General features: G+C 39.0%; 2 protein-coding genes across 2 annotated transcripts; one reads left to right on the top strand and one right to left on the bottom strand.

Annotated features, from left to right (window-relative positions):
• Nucleotides 1-177: 177 nt before the first annotated feature.
• parpbp (PARP1 binding protein) lies at nt 178-16,215 on the top strand. The gene is made up of 11 exons (XM_055020348.1): nt 178-242; nt 901-1,056; nt 1,696-1,932; nt 3,056-3,160; nt 4,275-4,445; nt 4,550-4,704; nt 6,111-6,294; nt 6,374-6,555; nt 8,335-8,416; nt 13,522-13,702; nt 14,616-16,215. The coding sequence occupies exons 2-11, from the start codon at nt 907-909 to the stop codon at nt 14,945-14,947; spliced, it is 1,779 nt and encodes a 592-aa protein (XP_054876323.1). The 5' UTR covers nt 178-242; nt 901-906; the 3' UTR covers nt 14,948-16,215.
• pmch (pro-melanin-concentrating hormone) lies at nt 16,201-17,902 on the bottom strand. The gene is made up of 3 exons (XM_055020351.1): nt 17,679-17,902; nt 16,395-16,524; nt 16,201-16,310 (listed from the first exon to the last, which is right to left on the bottom strand). Exons 1-3 carry the CDS (start codon nt 17,892-17,894, stop codon nt 16,261-16,263), a joined length of 396 nt encoding a protein of 131 aa, XP_054876326.1. The 5' UTR covers nt 17,895-17,902; the 3' UTR covers nt 16,201-16,260.
• Nucleotides 17,903-23,730: the final 5,828 nt, after the last annotated feature.

The following is a 23,730-nucleotide window of genomic DNA, read 5'->3' as shown; positions in this document are numbered from 1 at the left end:
TAGTTTACAAAAGGCTACAATAAAATATTATTAAAGTCTGTTTTATGACAAATATTTTCAAAATGTACTATCATTAGGTCGCAAAATTTGTCGGGAATTCAAAAGAATATCAGGAAACCCCAACTGATTCTTGCTCAGAGCTGATTGGCTGGAAGGTAAAAACGTAATCGAAGATTTAAACGTTCAAATCGGCAGCTGATTTCTGGTTGACTCGCTGCTGAAGGCTGGGAACATTATAACAGGTTAGAACTGATTAATCCAAAGCTTATTGACATTTCTATTAATATATGTCGGAACAATAATAATGGAGGCATAAATAAAACTATAATTAAAAAGAAAAAGACAAATTAATTCAAAACGATTGTTAGATAATTTAAAGTTGTGGGCTCTCAGAGACCTATTGTTCATTTAAAAATAAATCAACACGAATTATCATGGTGTACTTTTCATTTAACTTCATTTACATCTAGCTTTTTAACTTGGCATTTCAATGAGAGCATTTAATATGCTTGGAAATTACTATACATTTATTTTAATGTATTTTAATATTTTCTGTGGTTGTCTGCTTTATTAAAATAATAAACTGCCAGCCAACAGGTCAGCCCTCTATAAACAGATAAACAAATTGCCATGACATAATTCACGCAAAAGGAGCCCCAACTAAATATTAATTGCATAAAACTGATTATACTCCTCAGAATCCTGACATTTATGTAGATAATAAAAAATAATTTTTTATTGATCTTTTTATTAATCACAAAAATAAAGGTTGAAATATTCCACCACATGTGCAATAAATCTGAATAATCTGGTCACAATTATTGAGCGTCTTCATAATATTTCAATATTTTAGATGAACTTTTAAACATTCAGGATAGTTTTCTGCAACTTTTCTTTTAGGAAACGATGTCAGCATTGGCAGAGCGTCTGAGGCTGATGGTGAAAACCTTCAGAAAGGAGTCCCACAGGGTTTTACCGTCAGAGAGGACCACCGTCCACGGAGCCGACAGCATGCTGATGGTGCTACAGCTGGCCATGGCTCAGGTCAACAAGCAGGTAGCAGATTAGCTTCTCTATTCGTTAGTATTCAAAAATGTAACCTGGATTAACAATGAAATAGTAGTTAAGGGAGGAGTTTCATCCAGAAAACTCGCTAAACCTGGTGGTTCAGCACGTCGTGTTAAATGTTTAAAGTTGACAGGAAGTTTTAAAATATCACTTGATTATTATGTGATATTGAAAGATTGGAAGATTAATGCCTGAACACCAAAATACAAACATTTTAAAAAGACTTAAAGAGGATGGATGAGCTCGACCTTTTCACAACATGGAGACAGTTTTAACAAATAAACATTTTTAGTAGAAGTTACATTCTGCAGCTTTAACACCAAAACCTTTTCCTTCTTTAATGCAGTCTAACAAGGTTCTTCCATGTGGAAGAGATTTTCTGGACAAAGTGAAACATACTGGAAAACAAAATGCCTTAAAAAATGTTAGTATTAATAACTGGCACTCTTATTTCCCCTACCATTAAGGTTAAATAAACAAAGTAGTACAAACTGAACTCATCTCTTCACATCCTGATGTTGCACAACTTTTGCATTCTTGTTTTTTTGATTTTGCTTTAGTTTCTGCTCCAGACTCGATTTGTCCTTGGCTGTTAGTACTCACCATCTCTTCTCCTCCCATCGACAGCATCAGGGAGAGTTCAAGGTGGATCTGAGCGACGTCCTGATGGCGTGGAAACTCCTTCTGCTGGACAAACTTCACCTGGCGCCCCCCGGCGCCCTTCACCTGGAGAACTCTGAGCTTTTCCTGGAGGCGTACCGATCTTTCCTGAAACGCTCCAACGCCGTGGATCTTACTGATGTTCTTGCCATGAACAAGGAACTGAGAGCGACGGGTTCGGACCCGGAAGAACCAGTGAGCGCGGTGAGCAGCAGCTAGTCGACATCAAAATCAATGTTTTATTATTAGAAGAGGATGAAAAAGTTGTTTAACTTTTTCACATGCCAAACACAAACCTTGACATATTTTTTGGGGATTTTACATAGGTTTTATTATGAAAGGAAAGCGTAAAGTTTTACATTGATAGCAGTAAATAAAATCCAGTCCAGCAGTTGTGTCAACTTTGTTATCAACATGATTGACAAAAAGCGGCAAATGGGAATTATCTTCTGAATGAGCAGCGAAAAATGATGAAGCTAATTGTACAACAGTCCTAAAAGCAGCATTAGAGGTTTTCATACATCATTAATTGTGATTTACCATCATAAGAAATTATAGTAAATGATAGATGGAGGATAAATGACCTATAAATTCAACTCCAACCAATGACGGACTGACTCACGATTAGAACTGCACTGATTGCAGTTTTCTGGCTGATCTCCAGTTACCGATATTTGGATATTTGCTTGTGAACAGGCTGAGTTTAGCTTTGTGAAGATTCACAAAGTTGCACTGTTTGAGTGTTGACATTGGCTTTGAGTAGAGAGAGCAGATCTCATAAATAAATTTGACATTAAACATAATGCAAGTTGAAAGTGTGGCATTAATTTTAGCCTCCTTTTTAGCATTTGCATTTGGTAGCAGGCTAACTTGATAAAGATAATACAGTATTTTAATTCCATAGTAGAGAAAACCGTGTCCTTTCAGTAAGTAGATAGAGGGAAAAAAATTGGCATTGGTATCGGTTATCAGCCAAATGAGTTTCAGTATATCGGCATTTCGGATGTGAACCATATGGTGCATCCCCAAGTCAAACCTCTCACCAAAGAGCAGAAGAGGACAGTCATTGATTTATTTTGTCCTTTGCAGAGGATAATTAGATCAGCTTCACATGTAAGTATCACCAGTTCACTGTGGCTCAGGATACAAATGTGTGCCACACTTTTCAGATTTTCAAGTTTCTTTCCTTTCACTTCTTAACTTTTTATTGGTCACATAAAATCCTAAGAAAATACATAAATCCAGAAATAAAGGTGACAGTTGAAGAAGTATAAATAAAGGGTAAAGTAGTGAAACATTCTAATATGTTGCTTATTCCTTTACCAAGATCCAGCTGTTTGAGTTCCTGTCAGGTAACATGGAAACCCCAGATCTCCCAGATTCATCAGCTCCTTTAACGCCGTCTGCTCAGAGCAGGCGCTGCCGCTCCCAGGTAGGCCCAATCCTGTAATAAATCCTTTCTGTTTCCACTTGTAGCAGTATGCAAGCCTTTTTACCAGCTTGCACTGATCCAGGCTTTTGCTTTTCCAGCCTTTCTGGTCTGGAATCCATCCTGTTCCTATTGACAGGAACTCTATATCACATCACTCGGGTTTCGGAGTGTAATGTGAAATCAATTACGGCGCGGATGTTTAACACTTGGCTCGGAGTGGAGCTCAACAGGAGCTTCTGTAACACAGTCTGCTTCCTCCTTCTGTCGCTTGCTAATTTATGAGGTTTCAGCCAAGACTTGCTGCTATTTTACCACTTTTAGGGCGCTTTCATTCTTTATGAGCTCAAAACAGTCCAGGTTTGAGTTCGTTGCTGTGAGGCAACTGTTATATTTGCCCTTTCTGAGATAATCAGAGATTTTGATGAATCTCTTACAAAGTACCAAGCATAAAAGAAGAGATTCTGTAGAAATTCACTTCAAATGCAAAAGAAAGAATGCTGCTGGATGAATATTCACTTCTCCATCTGTGAGTCTATTGTCATCAATCTATCAATCCATTCATCCATTTCATTCATCCATTCATCAAGGTTTCCCCTCAGAAAACTTGCTAAGCCTGGCGGTTGAGGCGCTTGGCAGCCATTCGTCCAGCAGCCCGCCTTGTTTTTGAGTTAAAAATGTTTTAAAGTTGACAGGAAATTTGAAAATATCACTTGATTATTATGTGTTATTGGAAGAATAATATCTGAGCAGCAACTATAAAGACTTTAAAAATGCAAATATATATATAAAAAAGTAAAATAACTAGGCAATGCTAAGCCTGGTGGAGGCACAAGTAAAGCCTGGCAGCCCACCAGGCTTACAGTACACTGGGGGACACACTGATTCATTCTCTCATCAGTCATTCAGCATCAATCAGTGCATCCAGCCATTCTTTTATAAATTTGTCCAACAACAAACTTTTCTTTCCATCTATTTGTCTGTTTGTCTGCAACTAGTGACTATTATATTGATTATCTTTGATTAATCAGATTAAAAAAACGTCACATTCACAGATACAGAGACAATTTTAACTTAAATGCTTGTTTTATGATCTGTTTTCTGTTTATCGGAGCAGATAAACATGACAGTGAGGCGAGTTTTCTGCTCCTATCTGAGTTTGCTGGTGAACTCTAAAGATGACCTGGCCTTGACCTTCACCCTCAACGTTCCCTGTCGCTCTCTGCAACGCCAGGCTTTCACTGACATCAAGCGTGCCGCCCGACACAGCCAAACATCTCTCTTCTTGGTAAGAAATCCACATTTATTCAGTTCACACATTAGCAGCAAAGCAAGATATAGAGTATTTCTCGTAGCTGCAACATTTGTTTTTATTTTTTGTGGCCTTTTCAGGCTGTGACATCTTTTGTTCGAGCCATCCAGCTTGGAGGGAAGGGGTACGCGCCAGCAGAGTCTGATCCCCTCAGGAAGCATTTCAAAGGCCTGTCTGACTATGTCCAGTTCATGGACAATCTGGAGGAAATACTGGGGGAAATTCCTGACCCCAGGTACACGATGCAGCTTAATCCCAACTTGGTTTGCAGCTCACAGTGTGACTTGATATTCCTGTCTGGAGTTAATGGTAGTTTTTGAGGTACTCTTTGAGTAAAAACTTGTAGTAGTAAGAGTAGAACTACTTCAGCATATTTTTGCTTCAGTGAAATTAAAAAGTCGACTCAACCAGTGAGTAACTGATCAAATTATCAATCATCTCACATTTAAAAATTACACAATCAGGTGGTTCAAAATGTAAAGTTAACAGGAAATGTTGGTATTTTACGGATGTAATTATTAAAAGTAACAAAATTAGAATCTGGATTCTTTGAGTTTTTGGTTAAAACATGTTTGTTTTCCATTCAGAGGGGAGAAAGTCCAGAAATTTCACTCCAGTAGAAGTGAAATCTGTTTTCCCAATTACACAAGTGAAAAGAAATCTCAAATTAAAGTTAACATTTCTTTCCTTTGCGGTAAAGTCACTTTACTTTAGCACATCCTGTTGAAGGTGAAGGGTGGGATAAGGAGCAGGCCGGCATAATATTCACTGAAATCGCACTCTGATCATAAAATATATCTGTGCCAAAGCAGGTTCTGATTTATAAAAGCATCCTATTCATTTTTTTCCTTTTTTTCAAGATAACCGTGTTAATTTTTCCAACATCAAAGCCGAGTGTCTTCTGGTTCGCTGACTTTGATCAAGCCTTGAACTCTGCCCATCATCACAGATCATGTTTAGACGTCGAGGAGCTTGGCGCCACGACAGAAGCGATTATCAGAAATGATTTTCCCGTTCAATCATGCAGATTTGGAAGGGGAAGTGAAATCTCTTTCTGTTCAGCCGTAACATGTTGTCATGTTTATGCAGTGTGAACTCCAGCTGCTTTTCAGAGGGCTTTTCAGTTCATCCCGTCTAATGAGATGTTGATTACCTCGTCCCACATGTATCTTTCAACAAGCAGGGCCTTTAAGTTCTCAGCAGAGTACTGTATTCCCTCAAACACCTTCAGCGCCCCTCGTTCGGCGAACATCTGTTTTCCCAAATGATATTGTTACCGAGCCTCAGTGATGGGTCAGGGTTGGAGCACCACCTCTCCACCTTGTGGACGTCTTTTCTTGCACGCCTTAGTGCACTTAACGGTGAATCCAGTAAAAGCTGAAAGGTACGGCTGAGTGCAAGGTGACTTTATTACAAGTTGGGAACATTTTTCACAACTATTACGATTGGCAAAGCATTGCGATGAAATAAAAGCGCTGAAATGCGTGTGCTTCGCCTTTAAAGCCAATGTCCAAATAATTGAAAGCGAAGCTGCAGTATATCTTGTGAGTGCTTAAAGTCGACCATTTACATCCTCTGTTGTAGAGTCATTTATGTCCCTCTAACGATAATCATTGATTAGTTTTTTTTAACTTCCTTCAGTGAATGTGGAGCCAGGCTGCTGGCCGCCATCAGAGCAGCTTTGGTGAAAGGACGCGGTTCTGAAGATCCAGTGTACGCTGCTGCAGAAGAAACTACAAAAGAGCTAAAAGAGAGGATTGTCCAGCTTCACCAGACCCAGAAACAAGCTGCTAAGGTGGATGGGACGGGCATAAGTCCTGCTAGGGTAATCGTCATCCTCACCTCTAAACTCTGCGCTATTAGATTCGCTGTGAAGTTCTGATTGCAGCCGTTTTCATCCTCAGCCGAAAGCTTACGCAGTGAACCACGCCACTGCATACGGAGGGCGAGAAACGGTAAAGGTGCTAATAGCGCTGCTTGACGAAGAAGCTGTGGCGCCGCCGTGTGGTAACAAGGCAGACCTGCTGTCTGAAGACCAGCCGGTCCTCAGCGGAGACGAGGGAACGTGTGTCCTCACGCTGTTCAGGTTGGTCACATGCTCAGAGAGAACAGTCTGAGTTCAGCAGCACAAACTGCCTACTGGGTTTTTTAAGAGCTTCAAGGAAATGTTCATGTAATCTACCAAAGATGAGCTGCAACAGGTTAGGTCAAAAGGTGATACAAAACACGTTCATTAGGTTTTTTGCACAAAAATAATTCTTACATAATGAGATTTAAGTCTGGTAACTCTAAAGGTAACTCTAAGTACCTTTTGAGCTCCTGTCAGAATAAGCTGTTTTAGGGCCTCTTGCCACTTTAAATCTCAATAAGCTGCTGCTGACAACTCAACGTTTACACTGTGAAAATGGCTGCAAACAGACAACTATGTATCTTTGAAAAGCAGAAGTGGAGCCTCATCCACAACCAACAAGAATGCAGCAGGTGGTTCCTGAACAGTAAGTCAACAATGAAACACTTGACTTTTCCAGCAGCCGTTGTACGGGGGTTAAGCCAGCTGACCAAATGTGCTGGAGCTCCTCTTTGGTTCCTAAGTGATGGGCTGAGGTTGCTAGGTTGCTACCTAGGGACATTCTGGAGGTTTTAGAGAGCGCTCATTTTCCAGACATCAAAATATATTAATTATCGCCCCAAAAAAAGAGCTGGGTTGTTTTGTTTTGTGTTTTAATTGCTGAGGCGTTTATAGAAGCAATAAAGACCCAAATGGAAGCACAAAAAAACTAAAGCTGATGGTTTATAATACATTTTCTCAAACTATTACAAGAAAACAAAAGGATTCATTCTGCAATCCTCTGGTCTAACAGCACAAAACATTTAGGTTAGATTCACCTGACAGATTCCAGTTTCCAGCAGAGATGGTTCTGGAATACCTCAGGTTTCTGTGGTTGGACCTCTTTGTTTCATGAATGCTTCCCCTGACAGAAGAGAGAATTGGATGAATGTTTTGTATGCTGACTGCACTATATTATCCATAAAGCCTGATTAATTCAATCAGGCTGCAAATAATTTAAAGACGTGCTGCTTTCCTCCTTTAAAGCTGCAGCTTTTCAGTCATTTCTTCTGAATGGCACCAATTTAGCTTTCACTAATGTAAAGAACCACACTTTTTCTAACAAGAATATGTCATTCTACAACTACTTATAATTATAGGATGACAAAAATAGAAATGTCTTCCAGATTTCTTCAATAGATAACTTCTAAATCCAAAACATAACATAAAGTCTTCTTTTTAACAAATATAGTTTCTAAAAATAAAAAAGAAAGATACACAAACTCTCTCTTGAGAACCAAACTTTTAATTGTTAATATTAGCAGCACACTGCGGACATATTCTATGTTTTTCTTTGTTATCATATGAATTTTTCCTGTTAAATTGGTTATTATTAAACCTGAACTGATACTTTCAGACTCAAGTCTGATGTATCCCTATAAACTTGGTTACTTTTGGAGTCCAGATTGGAAAAATGGTTGAAATCTAAAGTTTGTGCTTGTCACACCGACTTTGAATTAAATTAGGCTGTTTTTACACTCTGAGAACGGGAAAAGCCCTGCAGCAACGAGCCGACCAACATGGGACTCATGGCAACTCTCGATGAAACCACATGGGGGAAAATCCTCCCGCATCACACTGGAACAATTTATCAGGTCAAACATCTGAAAGGAAAATAGCAGCCTGGGGCTGTTTGCAGTCTGTTGTCTGATGGTTGCGAAGATCTTTGACGGGACAACAGATTTAAAAACAAAACAAAAAAAACATGCTGAAGCTTTTTGCTTTCTTAATTTATGCAACTTCACTTCTTGCTTCCAGATCCCCTGAAGTGTCCAGTGGATGTTCTCCAGAACCCCTGAGGAACCGAGTCCAGAGCCGACTGAACCTGCTCAAGCCCAAGGTAACACCAGCACCCAGAATCCAAACCATCAGTTACTTCAAATTGAATCAGATGTGCAAACACTGAAAATAATGTCTTTACATCCTGTAATCTCTCCCTGGTACTGTATTATTTATTTGCTTAGCTGAAGCTCACAAGTTAACGTTTTCACAGCTGTGTTTTAGCTCCTAATGCTGGTTCAAGTGTGCAGTTTCAGTCCAGGGCATAAAATGAATTATTTGTAGGGGGCTCATGCCATTAACCATCACCTCCTGATAGATATTCATTTGCCTATTTGCTTGCAATGCACAATACTGTATACTTAATATCAATATTTCACTATTTCCTGTCCCGGTTTCTTGGTTTCAGACACTTTCTGCATCAACCTTTAATTCTGAGTGTTCAGAGTTGATGTTTTGCTCCGTTTTAATAACCTTTTACCCAGATGTTTGATGTGAGGCACAAGCCTCACCTTATCATGGTGATGCTCTGCAGAAACACTTATTATTCAGAGCCATGACTGGGGAGCAGAAGCAGACTCGGAGGTAAACCGAAACCGGTCTGGTTGACGGAGGCAAATAACCGCGAGGCGGTAATTCTAGGTTCAGCTGAAGAAATGTTCCACTCCCCATGCGTCTTTGTCACAGCGAGTTTAGCAGGGATCCCCGCTGATTCTTCACACATGAAACTGTGTTCCACGCATGTGGAAGAAGATGTGCAATGAGGGGTTTGAGTCCCGAAGGAGCAGAAATAAAATAACTTCTGTTGCTGTTGAATAGAAATAATAAAAAAACATGTCAACAAAATTTGTGTTTTTTGCGCTAGGATGAGTTTATGACGAGCAATGGAAATACTTTTTAAGCATCAGCAGCTGGATGTTACTACTGCCGGAAATGATGAAGAAGACGACAGGAAATGGAAGGAGGAGGATGGTTTACTTTTGTTTTTTCTGGGTTTTTGGGTGTTTTTTTTTTTTTTTTTTTTTTGGAGAATCTGCATCTGGCTTCACCAGAGTTCTCACATCATCGCACATTTCATGAAAAGTTTTCATTTCAACGTGTTGAATGCGGAACCCTTGTGTAAAATCGCCAAAACGTGGCGAACGTAGTCAAGGACGCATTCTCAAGGATCAATAAACTTCAAATTCTAATGAACATTTAACATTTTAAATATTTAAAATAAATACAGAAAACAAAAATAAATACATCATGAAGTCTGAACAAAATGGGTTTTTATATAAAAAGGACTGGTTGAGACCAAAGCACCAATTTTGGTAGAAATAGAGAAAAGAGAAAAACTTTAAATCAAGCAAATGAAAATTTTGTGTCTTGTAATTTATCATGCGGTTAATTGATTTGTTGTGAGGCCAATTTGTCTCTCCAGTGGCTGAATTATGAAAATCTCATGTAACTGTTTACATCTGTTGCTGCCATCATTTTTAATCTCTTATTGGGTGATCAAGCTTTTTCACATGTGATTTTGATTTAATTTGCGATTACGAAACAGTGATTTTTGACATTAGCGGAATGGTGACAAAGATGTGTCACTATTTGCAATAGAAACGCAGGAAGTGACTTGAAAGCCGGATAAAATGCGACCATTCAAGACAGCAAACCAATGGAACCGATTATAAGTCCCTCATTTTGAGTCGCATTTTCCTGCTGTGTGAACGCAGCCCATGTCTGTCTAACTTCACACATTTTGACTTGGAAATGTTTAAAGCTAATCACCTGTGTGAACCGTTTTTGTTTTCCAACATCATATGCTGAACACATTGAGCGAAGCAGCTCCTCCATTTGATGGAGCTTCCAGATGTCATCCCAGCTCCCCACAACCTGGCTGGCTTCCTGTTTGAATGCGGCGTAATGGTCCCCGGGCCGCTCACCGCTTCCTGAACTCCGCCAGCGGAAGCTCTCCGCTTCAGTTTCGCTTTGAAGATGCCGTATCAGGCGCACAGCTCGTCTAGCCGGGGAAACATGAAAGGTTATTTGTTGTCTGCTGAACGACTTTGTCCTCTGGTAATTTCACCGAACGCTGACGTCAGCTGGCACACATGGAGATGGACTGATTTTGTTTTTGAGACGTTTTTAAATGCGTTTCCCAGTGCTGCAAACCCAACCTGCAATGACACTCAACATTGTTTTGCCACAGACTCTGTTCTCAGAAAAGTGGAATTTATTACGTTTTAATCCAATGAGATTAAATCCCTTCCATGTAGGCCTGTCACCATGACAAATTATGCAGGATTATAAATTGTTCCAGAAGTAATTGTTGTTGTTTTGATGCCATTTTGTAAGTGGCCTCAGATTTTGGTAATGACACAATAATAATGTAAGAACACATTAAGAGCATTTAACACTGGAACTGGAGGACATTTTAAATATCCAAAATAAACAAAATACATTTAATTTTGAAGTTTTTGTAAACATTGTTTTCAAAAAGGGATTGGTTGACACCTAAGCACCAGTTTTTGGTAGAAAGAGAGAAAAAGATAAATGATAAATTATGCCAATGGAAATAATTGAGTTTGTTTTAATTTGACATGCGATTAATTGATTTATTGGTTATCGTAACAGACCTCCTTAGAGGTGGTATTTGTTCCCAGTTTTTGTAGACGTTTTAGACATTAAAGTGAATCTTTAGATTATTTTTGTCCTGAAAAACAGAACCTATACTTTATGAACCTACCAGCTTAATTTGCTGTATTTTTTTGCCCCTCTCCTTGGTTCTGATTTCTTCTCACCACTGTGAGCCTTTGGCTTGAAGGGTAAAATCCCCGGATTGTGATAAAGAGCCGTTGATCAAACGGTGGATCTGAATGTTCCAGGGATTCAAGTCTTCAGGATCGTTCAGTTTTGTCAGAACCTTTGTCTCGCACCATCCGACTTTTAATAAGCTGCTTTACTTCCCCAAGATAAAGACGTAACTCTATCAATACATATGACTTTTTAAAAGCTAACAAAAAATATAAACAGTAATCCTAACACAATTACGTTACAAAGTTTCTAAATTTGGTGTTTTGCTGAAAGTTGACCTGTAGTGCGTTTTTGAACAGGATAAGTGTTTTGGCTGTACAAAACATGTTTGTAACAATTTTTTTTGTACAAAATATTTCTTACATGAAGAAATGCCTAATTTGCACTGGTTTCCAAATGAGCTATTTTAGGGCGTCTTGTCACTTTAAATGCAAATAAGCTGCTGCTGCTGGCCACGCCCCCCGACTCGTTGAAAATGGCTGCAGATAGATGCGCAATTATCCAACCGCGCGTCTCTGAAAAGTAGAAAATAATGCAGCAAGAGGTTTCTGGAGAGTAAGTAAGCAACAAAACCCTAATCAGCTGTTGTACAGAAATAAAACCAGCTGATGGAACGGGCTGGAGTTCCGCTGAGGTTGCTAGGCAACGGGCTGGAGTTCCGCTGAGGTTGCTAGGCAACGGGCTGGAGTTCCGCTGAGGTTGCTAGGCAATGGGCTGGAGTTCCGCTGAGGTTGCTAGGCAACGGGCTGGAGTTCCGCTGAGGTTGCTGGGCAACGGGCTGGAGTTCCGCTGAGGTTGCTGGGCAACCGGCCTACGATTTGTTACATTCAAAAGGTTTTTTTTTCTGAACACCAAAAACACTTTAACTTAAAAGAGGCCAGGCGTTTTGTTTCTTTAAGCGCTTCCGATGTTTGTAGAAGCAGTAGAAACATAAACAAGTTCAAAATGTGAATTTTACATAATAGGTCCCACTTAAAGCAACACCATTCCCATCTGAGGACAATAATTTCTTTACACTGAGCCTAAATATTGACCAGATGTTATGTTTACTGCTTTAAACCATCAGTTATTACTTTTCTGAAGGATTTTGTCAACAAAACTACTGACTGTGGAAAATCTGAAGCAATAAGACTAAAACTAAGTAAAGTTTTGGATTTGAATCAAATTAGAGGGCAGTATGTCTTAGTTAGTTTGGAACATTTTCATTACGTTTTGCTCTTTTTGTCCTGGTTCTAAAGAACCATCTCCTTTTGTTATGTTGAAAACACAAGTAGGAAAAAATCCCTCAGCGAGTTTTGAAAGGCAGGAATCCAGGGCATCAACTTGGAGTCAGTGATACCGATCAGCATCGTCATATTGTTTGATGTTTTTATTAAAAATATTGACATATAAGAGCGATTTCTCCAAGCCACCCACAATAAAAGACACTAATTACTTTGGAGAGTCCCGATCCACTGCCATGTAATGCCAACATGGCTGCTGCCAAACTCCAAACAAGACATTCATGTTCCCTTGAGCATAAGCTCAACTTGTCATGTCATGGTGGCTTTTCCACTATACACACTTCTCATTTCTTGGAAAAACTAGTTTAAGGAGCTGCAGTTTTAAAAATTGCTATGCTAATTTTCATTTATTTTTCACGTTATAGTCGCACTAATGTGATGCAGGCCACTAAGCAGCTTTCAATTTTCCTTGTTGCTGATGAGCAACATTTTTTAAAAGTTCAAAATCTTAATTTGAATACTTTTGCAGGGTTGACTTTTGTTGTTAGTGAGAGCTGCTAAAATGATAAAAAAATCAAAAAGAAGATTAAGAAAAGTGAGTAAAAACTGGGATTATTTTGTTTAGCTACAACAGAGGGTCAAAAACTTCTTCAAAAGTCGAACGACAAACTCAAAATAAGGAAATAAAGTTGTGATATTGTGAGAATTTTACAAGAAAAAAGTCTTAATAAAATAAGAATAAGTTTGTAATAATGTGAGAATGAAGTTAATAACAGAATAAGGTCAGTATTTATTTTATGAGAATACCATATGTAAAATAAATTAAAAAGAAAATGAGGAATCTTGAGCATTTGATGAAGTTATAATTTAATATTGGTTTTACAAACTGACTTTGTGCAAACAACTGCATTTCGGAGAAGAATCATCAGATCTAACAAAAGCTTTGCTCACATTAAAATGACTTTTCTCTAAATTGTGTAACTTTTTCAGGCAACATTGCGTCTTTATTCCGCCGACACGATGACTTTGTTGTCGGACTTTAGTTTCGTCATGAGAAAAAAAAAAAATCTGTCTGCTGTGGCTTCAAATAAGTTGATCCAGGAAGTTTGAAACGTGCGTTGAAGTTTGTTTTGTTGGTTTGTTTCAGGCTTCACAAAGGGTGATCCGATCCCAGTTTGCCTGCACCTACAACGATGAACCGCCGCTCAACCGAGTGCTGGACTTCCCGAGCGCCAGCCAGATGCCAACCTGTGTTCACCCGGCGCCAAAGCCAAGGACCGGCCCGACTGTGGCAGACGGGTTCAACCCAGATGCAGAAGATACAGCAGGTTGGTTCACATTTCAACCTGTTCAACAGAAAAAGATTAAGGCACTTTGTGTGCATTTATATGTGCAAAAACCCAAAATGTCAGCATGAACGACACAACTGGTTGGGAAACTTTACACCTTGATTTTCCTCAGTGGAGAAAACCTGAAACCATTAAATTAATACCTTACTGTAAAATATTTTAACCTGCAATGGCGCATTTGTAGATAAGAGGGGAAAAAGTTAAATTCTGCTCAAGAAATTGCTGAAATTTCTAAGAAGAAACAAGTTTGAAAAGTTAAAAACTTTGCAAGAAAATTTGGAAATTCTTGAGTTTCAAACGTTGAAACTGGGAAAAAAAATTTCTAAGAAATTTCTCAGATTAATTTCCAAAATTCTCAAGTTTTTGACTTAAAACTCAGAAATGTATACATTTTTTCCTAAAAATGTATGAAATTAATGTCAGAATTGCTTCTAGCAAATCTTTGGCTTTTTACACTTTAATAAAAATTTCTGAGATTAAACTCAAAACTAGAGTTTGTGAAAGCAAACTTCAGACTTTTGAGACTCTGAAATTTCTACTTTGTTCTTCTTTAAAAGTTCTGAAATTAACGTCAAATTTTCTGTTTCTTCTAGCAACTTTTCAGCTTTAGATTATAAGAAATTTTCAATCAATCTAAAAATTTCTTTTGGCAAAAATTTATTTTCTACATTGCCACACAAACCCAAATAAAGTGACTCCACAGACTTTTTCCCAATGTTTGTTTGCGTTGATCTGTGAATATTCAGACTCCACAAAGTTTATATGAAAAATGCTGAACTTCTGCTTCATGGCATATATATATATATACACACAATGCTTGGACGTCCAGTACACTTTGTGAGTTTACCTTTCGTTGCTTCCAACATTAAAAGGTGTTTTTGGGTTGTTTCAGTTTCTGCAGCCAAGCCTTCCAGTGAATCCTGGAGAAAAGAGCGCTTTGAGGTAAAGCGGGGGGTTGCACCCGAGCAGAGGAGTGGAAATGCTCAAAACGGAGGTGGATGTCCAAGTAATAAAAGGAAAACTGGCATTCAGATGCAGAGCAAGGGTAATAAGAGGAAGCAGCTGGATTCTGAGCAGCACACCGAATCAGAGAATGAACCTCCGGAGAAGAAACAGCACACCCGTGTGTCAGTCAAAGTGCCCGGCAAAAACGCCTGCAAGGCTTCAAATACAAAGAAACTCATAGCTGGACAGGGAAAGCTTACCAGCTTCTTTAGAGTTTAGGCTTCTTTCACTGATTCTATGTCAAAATATGATTGTAAATTTGCTTAATTTGAGTCAACTAAATGGTCAATTTCACCAAAACACAAATTATGAAACATATTTGTCCCTGCACAGGTTCCCTGGCTTATATTTTGTCTACTCTTTTGTTTAAAATTTTGACCCTTTAAAAATTTTTGTGAACAGGATCTTTTTTGTTTTTGAGATTCTTTGACATTGACATGCAACATAGCTAGCTGCTAATTAGCTTGGCTACTTTAAACTAAAGGAAAACAAGAACTAGAACTGGCTAATGAGTTTTTCCTCAAATATGTATTTCTACAAACTGAGTGGTAAACAGGTTTTGTACAAAACAATAAAATGATGCGTCTGTCCGACTGTAACATGAGCAAACTGAGAGAAACGGCTAACCACAAATAGCAAACTGGGTACTAGCAAAAATGTTATGCTCAACAAATTTTGACAAATGTCTTAATGTCTGGTTTCATCAAAGATGGGCCAAGCAGTAAAATACCTAAATTATTGCAAAACCAATTATGATAATGGAAAAATTATTAGCATAAGCTAAAGCTAACAAGAAGTGCTAACCAACTAGCTAGCTAGAAATGTCTACTTAGACACTAGCAATACATTTTAAAAGATCTTTCTACTAATTAAATTTTATTAACATGTCAAATGTTTTGCTTTTTTTCCTTTTGGAACATAACTTGAAATGTCTGGCTGTAGCTTACCGGTATCGTTAGCATTCATCCCTTTTGCTAAAGACGCAAAAAACAGATTTCTAGGCTTCGGCTACAGATTTGGATGTTTTCAAAGTAGCAAAGGTGCCAAATGTTGCATTTGTCAAGATGCAAAATGCTTTTTAACTAGTAGTTTTAGCTCAACAACCATAACACTTTATTTTATTTCCTCAGTTCTTGGGCAACTTTTTGTACTTTGACATATTTCGAAATCCAAGAGCATGAAAAGGTTTCATCTTTTGGATTTGAAAATAGTTCTTGATATAATCAACAAATAGGTGAGTTTTATAAAATGTAAATGCATTTAAGGGGCTATATTGGTTTTTTTCCCCCAAGATAAATTCTCATTTTAAAACTTGAATTGTGTGAGGAAGGAAAATCAAACCTGGAATCCATATTTGATCATTGCACTTTATTTCTAAATTATCTGCATACATGTCAACAGAAATGCATTTAATTACTACATATGAGGTTTGAACGTTTACTATGTACGATTCCAATGCAAGCTTCCATTTAATAAACTGTTGATGTTTTACATGTTTACGGTGGACTTTATGTCGTATATTTGAGAAACACTCAAGCTTCCCAACAGGGTCGGTAAACTCTTCCGATCATACATCGCAGCACTGCAGGGATGAAAACACAGAAATCGGTCAAAACAATAATTTGATAACAGTGAAAAAATGAAGGAGATATTCCCAGACTCTTACTGTCGAGGTCTTTTTCTCGTTTATTTATTTTCAAAGTGAACTCATCAGGTGTGCGGTCCGAACTTCGCTCTGCGACCAGAGGGTGGCGCCGGTTCAGCCCACGAATACGTTGCTCCACCAGGTTCACGTCCTACAATATATTAATCACCACATGTATAATCTGAATAATCAAGAAGCAACAACAGCTTCAAAAGATTATTTTTCCGCTCAGCAGATGTTGGATTTCCCTTTATCAGATGATCCAACTCGCAGAAAATGGAACAAATGTGTCCTCCTGTTTTTTTACGATATCACGGTAGCCTGTTTTTTCCAACGTTCTGGCTCACTCAGATGTAGATGTCTTTGTTGTTTCAATTATGGCTCTCTGTTCCCCATTACCACAGAGATAACCACTGTGTTCATGACACACTAGAGACGTAATCGCCAGAAAAACATATTGCAGCCAAAGGTTTTCATGAAACACCAATATATCTTCATTCCTCCTGGTGTGATTTCAGTAAATCTTTATGGGCTTGTGATCATCTGACCTTTTCGGGTAATGGCATTTCCCGGTTTTCCAGCACTGCTGTAAAATTATTTTATAGGCGTGTGGGTAAAATATTGACTTAACAGTAGATGACTGGATGGTGGCCAGCTGAGAACGGTCAAGTGGAGATAATGTGCACTGTGAAGAAGACTCACAATGAATGTTTATGACTATTAGGAAAAAATTACTTTTGCAAGTTTGTCGGTTAATTCAGATTAATAGTATTGGCTTATAGACACAAAGAACAGCTTGCTGATGATGACCTCCATTGGTTTTAACTGTCACATAATGTGCCAAATCTTAAATGTATAAATCTAAAAAAAAAAGGGATGCAGTGCTTTGCTACTCAGTGGCCAGGATGTACTTGGTAAAGGCTTAGCATTGTTAAATTCTTGCCTTTTTTAAAGACTTTATAGTTGGTATTTAGGTATTTATCTTCCGATCTTCCAAAAATGCATAACTATCAAGTAATATTTTCAGATTTCCTGTCAACTTTGAACATTTTTTCAGTCAAAAACATGGTGGCTGGATGGATGAGTGTCTGCCCTGGTACTCCACGCACCAGGCTGAGCAAGTTTTCATGGGGAAAACTTGCATTTTAACAACAATCAGTCATAGTAAAATGGTAAAAATTACTAATTAATTATATTTCAAATTTAGCTTTCAGAACATTAATGTTAACTTGTACTGTCTGGGGAAAAATTGCTTAAAATAGAATCAGCACAACTAAAAACTCTTTTATCCCTTGGAAAACTGACCGGTATGACGATGATTTTGGACGTCCCGTCATCTGTGAGGCTCCGTCGGTACGTCAGAGGAACCAAAGCGTGTTCAGTCACGTCGTCTTCAGCCAGAAATGAGTCCAAACCTTCTTGTTCTGCAGCGCCATCTTCTGAAGGAAGGGCCACTGTGACCAAGTGGCTGTTCATCTCAGAGAACAGCATTAAGGCGAACAGGAGGGAGCAGATGGACATCGTGGAGATCAGTGTTCAACTCAGAGCCTGTCTGATGTGACGGGGCAATAAGCTGCTTTATATAGTGAAGGATGGTGGAAAGTGTCACCAAAATGCAGCATCGCATCGATCTGTAAAGGCTGAAGGGGACAGGAAAGTTTAAAAGGTGACGCAAAATAATCTACAATCTAATTAAAAAGAAAAAAGGGGAGATTAGAGATGGGATGAGAAACATGCTGGTTGTAATTCTCCATCCTTATCAAACTGGGGTTGACTGGTCACATAAAAGGTCAGAGGGCAGAAAATAAGCAGTTTACTGAAATAAACTCAACAGGTGGAAGGACAGACGCCTGTTGAGGGGTCAGAAAGGTCATAAAGGTCATGCTTTGTGGCTTTTCAAAACCTACTGAAAAGCCATCAACAGGCGTCTTAATACATTCTGACCTCTCTGCTCTATAATCCTTCCACTGTTGCAGAGAATGACGTGTTCGCAGTTCATTCAAGGTATTTTACGAATTATATTTTACTGCACTCCAAAACACTTGATCTTAAGTATTTTAGTTTATTACGCTAATATCTCCATCTCTTCTCAGCAAGACATATAACCTGGTTAAGTCAATAGATTCTTTCAGGCCTATGTTCACTAGCAGATTATTTTCATGTTTAACATGGAAAAATGTTTTATAAATGAAATAATTTGCTGGTACTAAATCAATATTAAGGAATAAAACAAGCTCCTACATCTTGCTGAACGATTTTGTCTAATTTTATGTGAACCATCATATTTGCACCAAAGAGTTTGTGTTTTTCTGGCCTATTTACCAAAATTAATCAGTGGGAACTGTTTTGCTACACCGTCTCATTATCTTATGAAATACCAAGAGAGCCAATCACATTGCAGGGATTAGGGGCATTTAGATGTCTGGATGACTTGAGGAAAAAACTAAGGCTACAGTTCAAACGGGTTCACCGAAACTGAACAGTAGCAGAAAGAAAAACGCTGCCTGGATGAGTTTCAGTTGCAACATTCAGATTATAGGGTCTGAATTTTGCACCAACAGCATCCAGGCAAGAAACAATCCAGCTCTGGAGCAAAGGTTCAGCCTTGTGGTGGCGTAACGGTGAGAGGAAACCATATTTTCTTGTTCTCTTACCAACTGAACATTGTTTGAGTCTCAAGGCAAACCATCATATTGATGATGATCATGTCTTTCGCTTTGACCAAAGCGCATCCATCTTCCATATCGACTTATTTCAAAATCTCCTGTTAAGTGTGACGATGAGTTCATTGAACTTCAATGAACTCATCATTCACTAGATCTCAGTCCAATAGAGACGTTTGGGGTGCGGTTCATAAATCAATTAAGCTGTTAAGAAATGACTCAGACAATGTAGAGACACCATGAAGGAGAGCCAAGAAATTCAAGAACAAATTAAATAAAGTTATTGACATCTATCAGCTTTGTTTTTTCTAAGGTCACCAGAGTTAAAAAAAAAGTATTTTCAATCAGCAGCAAAGCACAAAAGAACATAAAACAGTCCACAACACAATATATAAATTGATCTCTATTCAGTTCAAACAACTAAAAAAAATGCATTTCAGTTCAATCACAGCTATACTGCCGTTCCATTGGTTCTAAAGATTCCAAAGAGGCGGGGCTTGGCGAATTCAACCAATCCAATCGCGGCAAAAAGGTTGACTCATCAGAACAGGGCTGTCAGTAGCTTAGCATCTAAATCTCTGAAGCTCGGACTCTGGCAGGAGTTTTTGGGTGAACGTTGGGGAATATTTGGGAATAAGTCAAATACTGTGAAGTTTATCGTCTCAAAGTGATCCTGGTTCAGATGAGGAGACCTTGAAAGCAGCAGCACTACAACAGCGTATTTATTAGTGCCAATATACGAAAAATGAGGAAGAATAAACTGGCCAAAAAACAAGAAAAGTCAAAAATTTGCTAGAAATAAAAATTAAATTCACTTTTCAAACTTAGAAAATTTCCAAAAGTGCATATTGGTGCAACAACTATAAAAGTAACATTTAAATATTTTTTTGTTTTTGTATTACTGTGTTAGCTTAGTTCTCTATAGGGCCCCCTGGTGGTGTGGGGGTCCTAAGCACCCGCTTAACTTGGGCAAGCTTTGCACTTTTCACATCTTGTTTTTTCAATTATTTCAATTACATCTTGTTTTTTAAAATGTATTCAATAATGAGGAAGATACTCTTTCCAACCATGAAAGTCCTGATCTTTAAATTGAAATGGATGCTGCGATTTTCCCGTTTCTTGACTGACAAGCAACGACATGAAAATGCAGACCGTCAGCCGGTGATAAAAAGGCGGAGGCAAGCATAAATGTTGACACAGCTCTTTGTGGGTTTCTTCGCAGCTCAAAGGGCTTACCTTATTAACATCAGAGGATCCCGTAGAGCAGGGGATGGAGAACCAGGGTATGAATAATAACTAAGGATCTCAGCTGAAGGGATTTTACTTGGAGCGGTCAGCCTTTATTTTCTAAGTATTATTGTTGGAGGGCTGGGAATTCTGATGAAGAAGATGGCTGATCCAGCAGAAGCACATCTGAACATTTGAGCTCCACACGTTGTTGTTTTAACCTTTAGGGGTCTTACTTTCTGTTTAATAAAACCGCCTTCTTTTCAAGCTGATCTATCCGTTTTATTAAACCTAAACGCGCAGTGGATGGACGGCACTTCACTTCTATACCACCTGATTCAAAGCCTCAAAAAGGAAATTGAAGGAACTATCGCACTGTTTTCTCTAGTCTGGATTTCTAAGAAATTGTTACCATAATTCTCCAACATAAAACATTAAAAGTAAATCCAAGAGGGGAATAATCTCACGAGAGCCAGATGTGATTTGAAGGATCCTTGCTGGATCTCTGGCTGATGTCTTTGAGGAGTTTTCACCTTAAAGACATCAGATAAAGCTGTTGCTGACTTGCAGCTGGCCTAGATTTAATCTCCTCCATATCTGCCTCATGCCTTATGTTTTGAGTTTTGAACTCGGAGAGGCTGCTGAGTGTTTTATTCATCAACTCTGTCGGATGCTTGCATCACCTGTCAGATGGCGGTGCTGTATTTCAATCACACCGCCTACGACTTCTAGCCTGGGCTCCATGACATCAGTAGCAGCATTGTTTTATGACCCTCTAGGGGTGCAAGAAAGGTCATTTCCTCATCCTGTATTAACGCACTGCCTTTCATCAGAGACACCCGTCTTCTGATGGGAAGCAAAAAACGGGAGAGAAGACAAACACGTTTTGCGGCGGACGGCGGTAAGAAGCTCCAGTTCCAGGGAAATTCGATGCTCCGTGCAGGATGCTTCACATGTGTGCGCTCGGAGCCAGGGGGGCTGGCGTTGATGTGGGTGCAAAGATGGAAAGGGAGTGAGGGGTGGTCGCATTTTGGGCAAGATTTCTCTGGTTTTGCCAAGAGAACCGACCATGGTTTCCTGGAACAATGCAGCTGATGAGAGTCTCTCCAAGGAAAATAAGGCTCTGACATCATGGGTTCTTAAAGCACGCAGCTGAGCCAACACTCTCCTGCTATAATCAAGTCTCAGTGAATTTCCACTGTCGACTGAAGCCGAGAAAGAGGGAGAATCTCCAAATCCCAACGCTTAGTTGCTTTTTTTTTTTTTTTTTTTCTTTTTTAAAGACACTTTAATCTAGCTCCTAATGTGCTGGTAGCATTGCTGGACTGTTTTCCTCACATCTGCTGTGATTGGTCATAATCAATGCATTGCTGTCTTTCATGGTGTCTGGGGACAAGATTCTTCTGGAGTAATAGAGCAATAAAACACTGATCTGACAAAAGCAAAAGCAAAAACTCAGCAGAGTTCGACTGCTGCCTGCGCTACTGGGGGAAGAAATGAATGGCTTAAGACAGATGAGGCCTTACGTGGTGCTTTCTTTTTTCTCCCTGTGAAACAACCACCAGAATAAGTAGTAAAATTGGTGAGTGTAGTAAAAGAGACCACAAGGTCATTCAAAAGACAATTGTGTGCTTAAGATGAGGAGTTGAAGAGTGTGGGGAGATTGTGTTTCAGAGTTCAGTCCAAAGTACGTGTCCTTAGATGCACTGGATCTCACAGTGAGCAGATCAATGAGAGCGGAGGCTGCTTTTTCCAGTCCTGGCTTCTGAGGTTACTCACATATTCTCCTGTCACGACGCAACACTAAATAAGAGGAATAAGCTAATCTTTAATTATTAGCTCGCTGTAAATGTTCTGCACGCAATCTGCCAGGTTCATTTGACAGTTTGCTAAAACTGACGAAATGAAACTGAAATTGAGGAAAAGTTTTCGTTCAATGGACCAAATAAAAATGGAGGGAAAACTGTTCCGAAAACACGTGGAAATTATAGATATAACGTTCTTTGTTTTTGTGTTTTTTAATCTATTCAATCTTCTCAAACAAAACGGTGGCAGAAAAAGTTGAATAAGAACTGAATAAACATTTTGAAGATATTGTATGTAATGTAATCACAATACTTAGGCCTTTTTTAACTCTGCACCTAAACATTATCCAAAAAACCACGAGTATAGCTAATAATATTTCACTAGCAAATACACTATCAGAACTGAATTTGACATGAACTGTAATAAAAAGCCCAAAGCTACTTATTTTTAGTTAAATATTGTTTGCTTTTAGCTTAGTTTTTATTGTTTTTGGAAGTAAGTTTTCCTTTTTTACACTTTTGTCAACTTTTAGGTACAGAATTAAAAAAGAAATGGATTAAATTTTCTTTGAACAGCCAACTGACTTTTACAATCATCATTTTGCAGACCAGCAAAATTGCAAAAAAATAAATTAACACGAAAATGAAAGATATATCTATATTTTCAGTATGTCTTATAAACACACCATGTAGTTCTCGCTGAGCTCATTTTTAAATTAATTTATTAAAAGTGTCTCCATGTTGTGGCAGTTTATGATAACCTGTGAAACAGCATCAACAACCAATCAGAACAAGGAGGCGGGTCTTAGCGTTGTCAATCACACTCATGTACGCGCTCTTACATGTGGTAATGGCGGAGAAACAAATTACAGTTACAGAAAAGTGCTTATCTGCCATCAAAGGCGGCTATGCTATCTAGTTTTAGGATTCACAACAGAGATTGATTGACAGCGCTAAGACCCGCCTCCTGGCTCTGATTGGTTGTTTCTAGAGAGCAGAGAGCTCGATATTCTCACAGATTATCTGCCTCATACCATTTTTTACTAGTACTGCAGCTTGATAGTGATTAAAACTAACTGAATTAAACAAAAAGTCACAATACAATGAAAAACCAAGAACTACTACAATCCAGCTCTGCATCCTGTAACCGGACCGTTGTGGAGGGATAATCAATTCTGTATTAGCCTCGAGGAGGGATGTAATAACATCCAGGATGACCTGGAGCGAGCCGACCTCCCCCTCCGCTCCTCGTTTTGATCCCCGCCGCCTGCTGGGCGGCCGCCAGGGAGTCAGTTCATCAAGGTCCCCATCCCTGCTCCATACATGCATCCGTTTGTGAAAGTGCTGACGGCGAGCGGGCTGGAGCGCGGCCCTGTCACTGCGAGCATCCTCCAAAGAGCTGAACATGCAGCTCTGGCCTCAAGGAGAACCACACCCCGTTGTGTTTGGGTTGGCGGACCCTTCCGCCTCCGAGGAAGTATCACGTTGTCTTTCGGTACGACCAGTGCGGTCAGCTTCAGAGTGCACACAGCTTGACTTTTGGCTTTATCTGCGGCCAAAATATCTTAAAGGATTTAAACAGGGACAAACATCAACTATATAATTATCTGCTGCTTGTGTGTCTGAGTCAACAGAGTTCCTCGTAAAAGCTGCAACGTTATG

This window comes from Poeciliopsis prolifica, unplaced genomic scaffold, assembly GCF_027474105.1.
Source record: "Poeciliopsis prolifica strain line A6 unplaced genomic scaffold, Auburn_PproV2 SCAFFOLD067, whole genome shotgun sequence".
NCBI classification, from domain to species: domain Eukaryota; kingdom Metazoa; phylum Chordata; class Actinopteri; order Cyprinodontiformes; family Poeciliidae; genus Poeciliopsis; species Poeciliopsis prolifica.
The sequence above is the reverse complement of the archived record's forward strand: the minus strand, read 5'-3'. Positions and strand labels throughout refer to the sequence as shown.

Excerpts from the sequence above, each read along its gene's own strand:
- parpbp (XM_055020348.1), top strand. The coding sequence starts at position 907 with ATGTCAGCATTGGCAGAGCGTCTGAGGCTGATGGTGAAAACCTTCAGA. Across the intron at positions 1,933-3,055 it reads CGGAAGAACCAGTGAGCGCG|ATCCAGCTGTTTGAGTTCCT; the intron begins GTGAGCAGCAGC and ends TCCTTTACCAAG. Across the intron at positions 6,556-8,334 it reads TGTGTCCTCACGCTGTTCAG|ATCCCCTGAAGTGTCCAGTG; the intron begins GTTGGTCACATG and ends TCTTGCTTCCAG.
- pmch (XM_055020351.1), bottom strand. The coding sequence starts at position 17,894 with ATGTCCATCTGCTCCCTCCTGTTCGCCTTAATGCTGTTCTCTGAGATG. Across the intron at positions 16,525-17,678 it reads CCAAAATCATCGTCATACCG|GACGTGAACCTGGTGGAGCA; the intron begins GTCAGTTTTCCA and ends AATATATTGTAG. Across the intron at positions 16,311-16,394 it reads ACGAGAAAAAGACCTCGACA|TGCTGCGATGTATGATCGGA; the intron begins GTAAGAGTCTGG and ends TCATCCCTGCAG.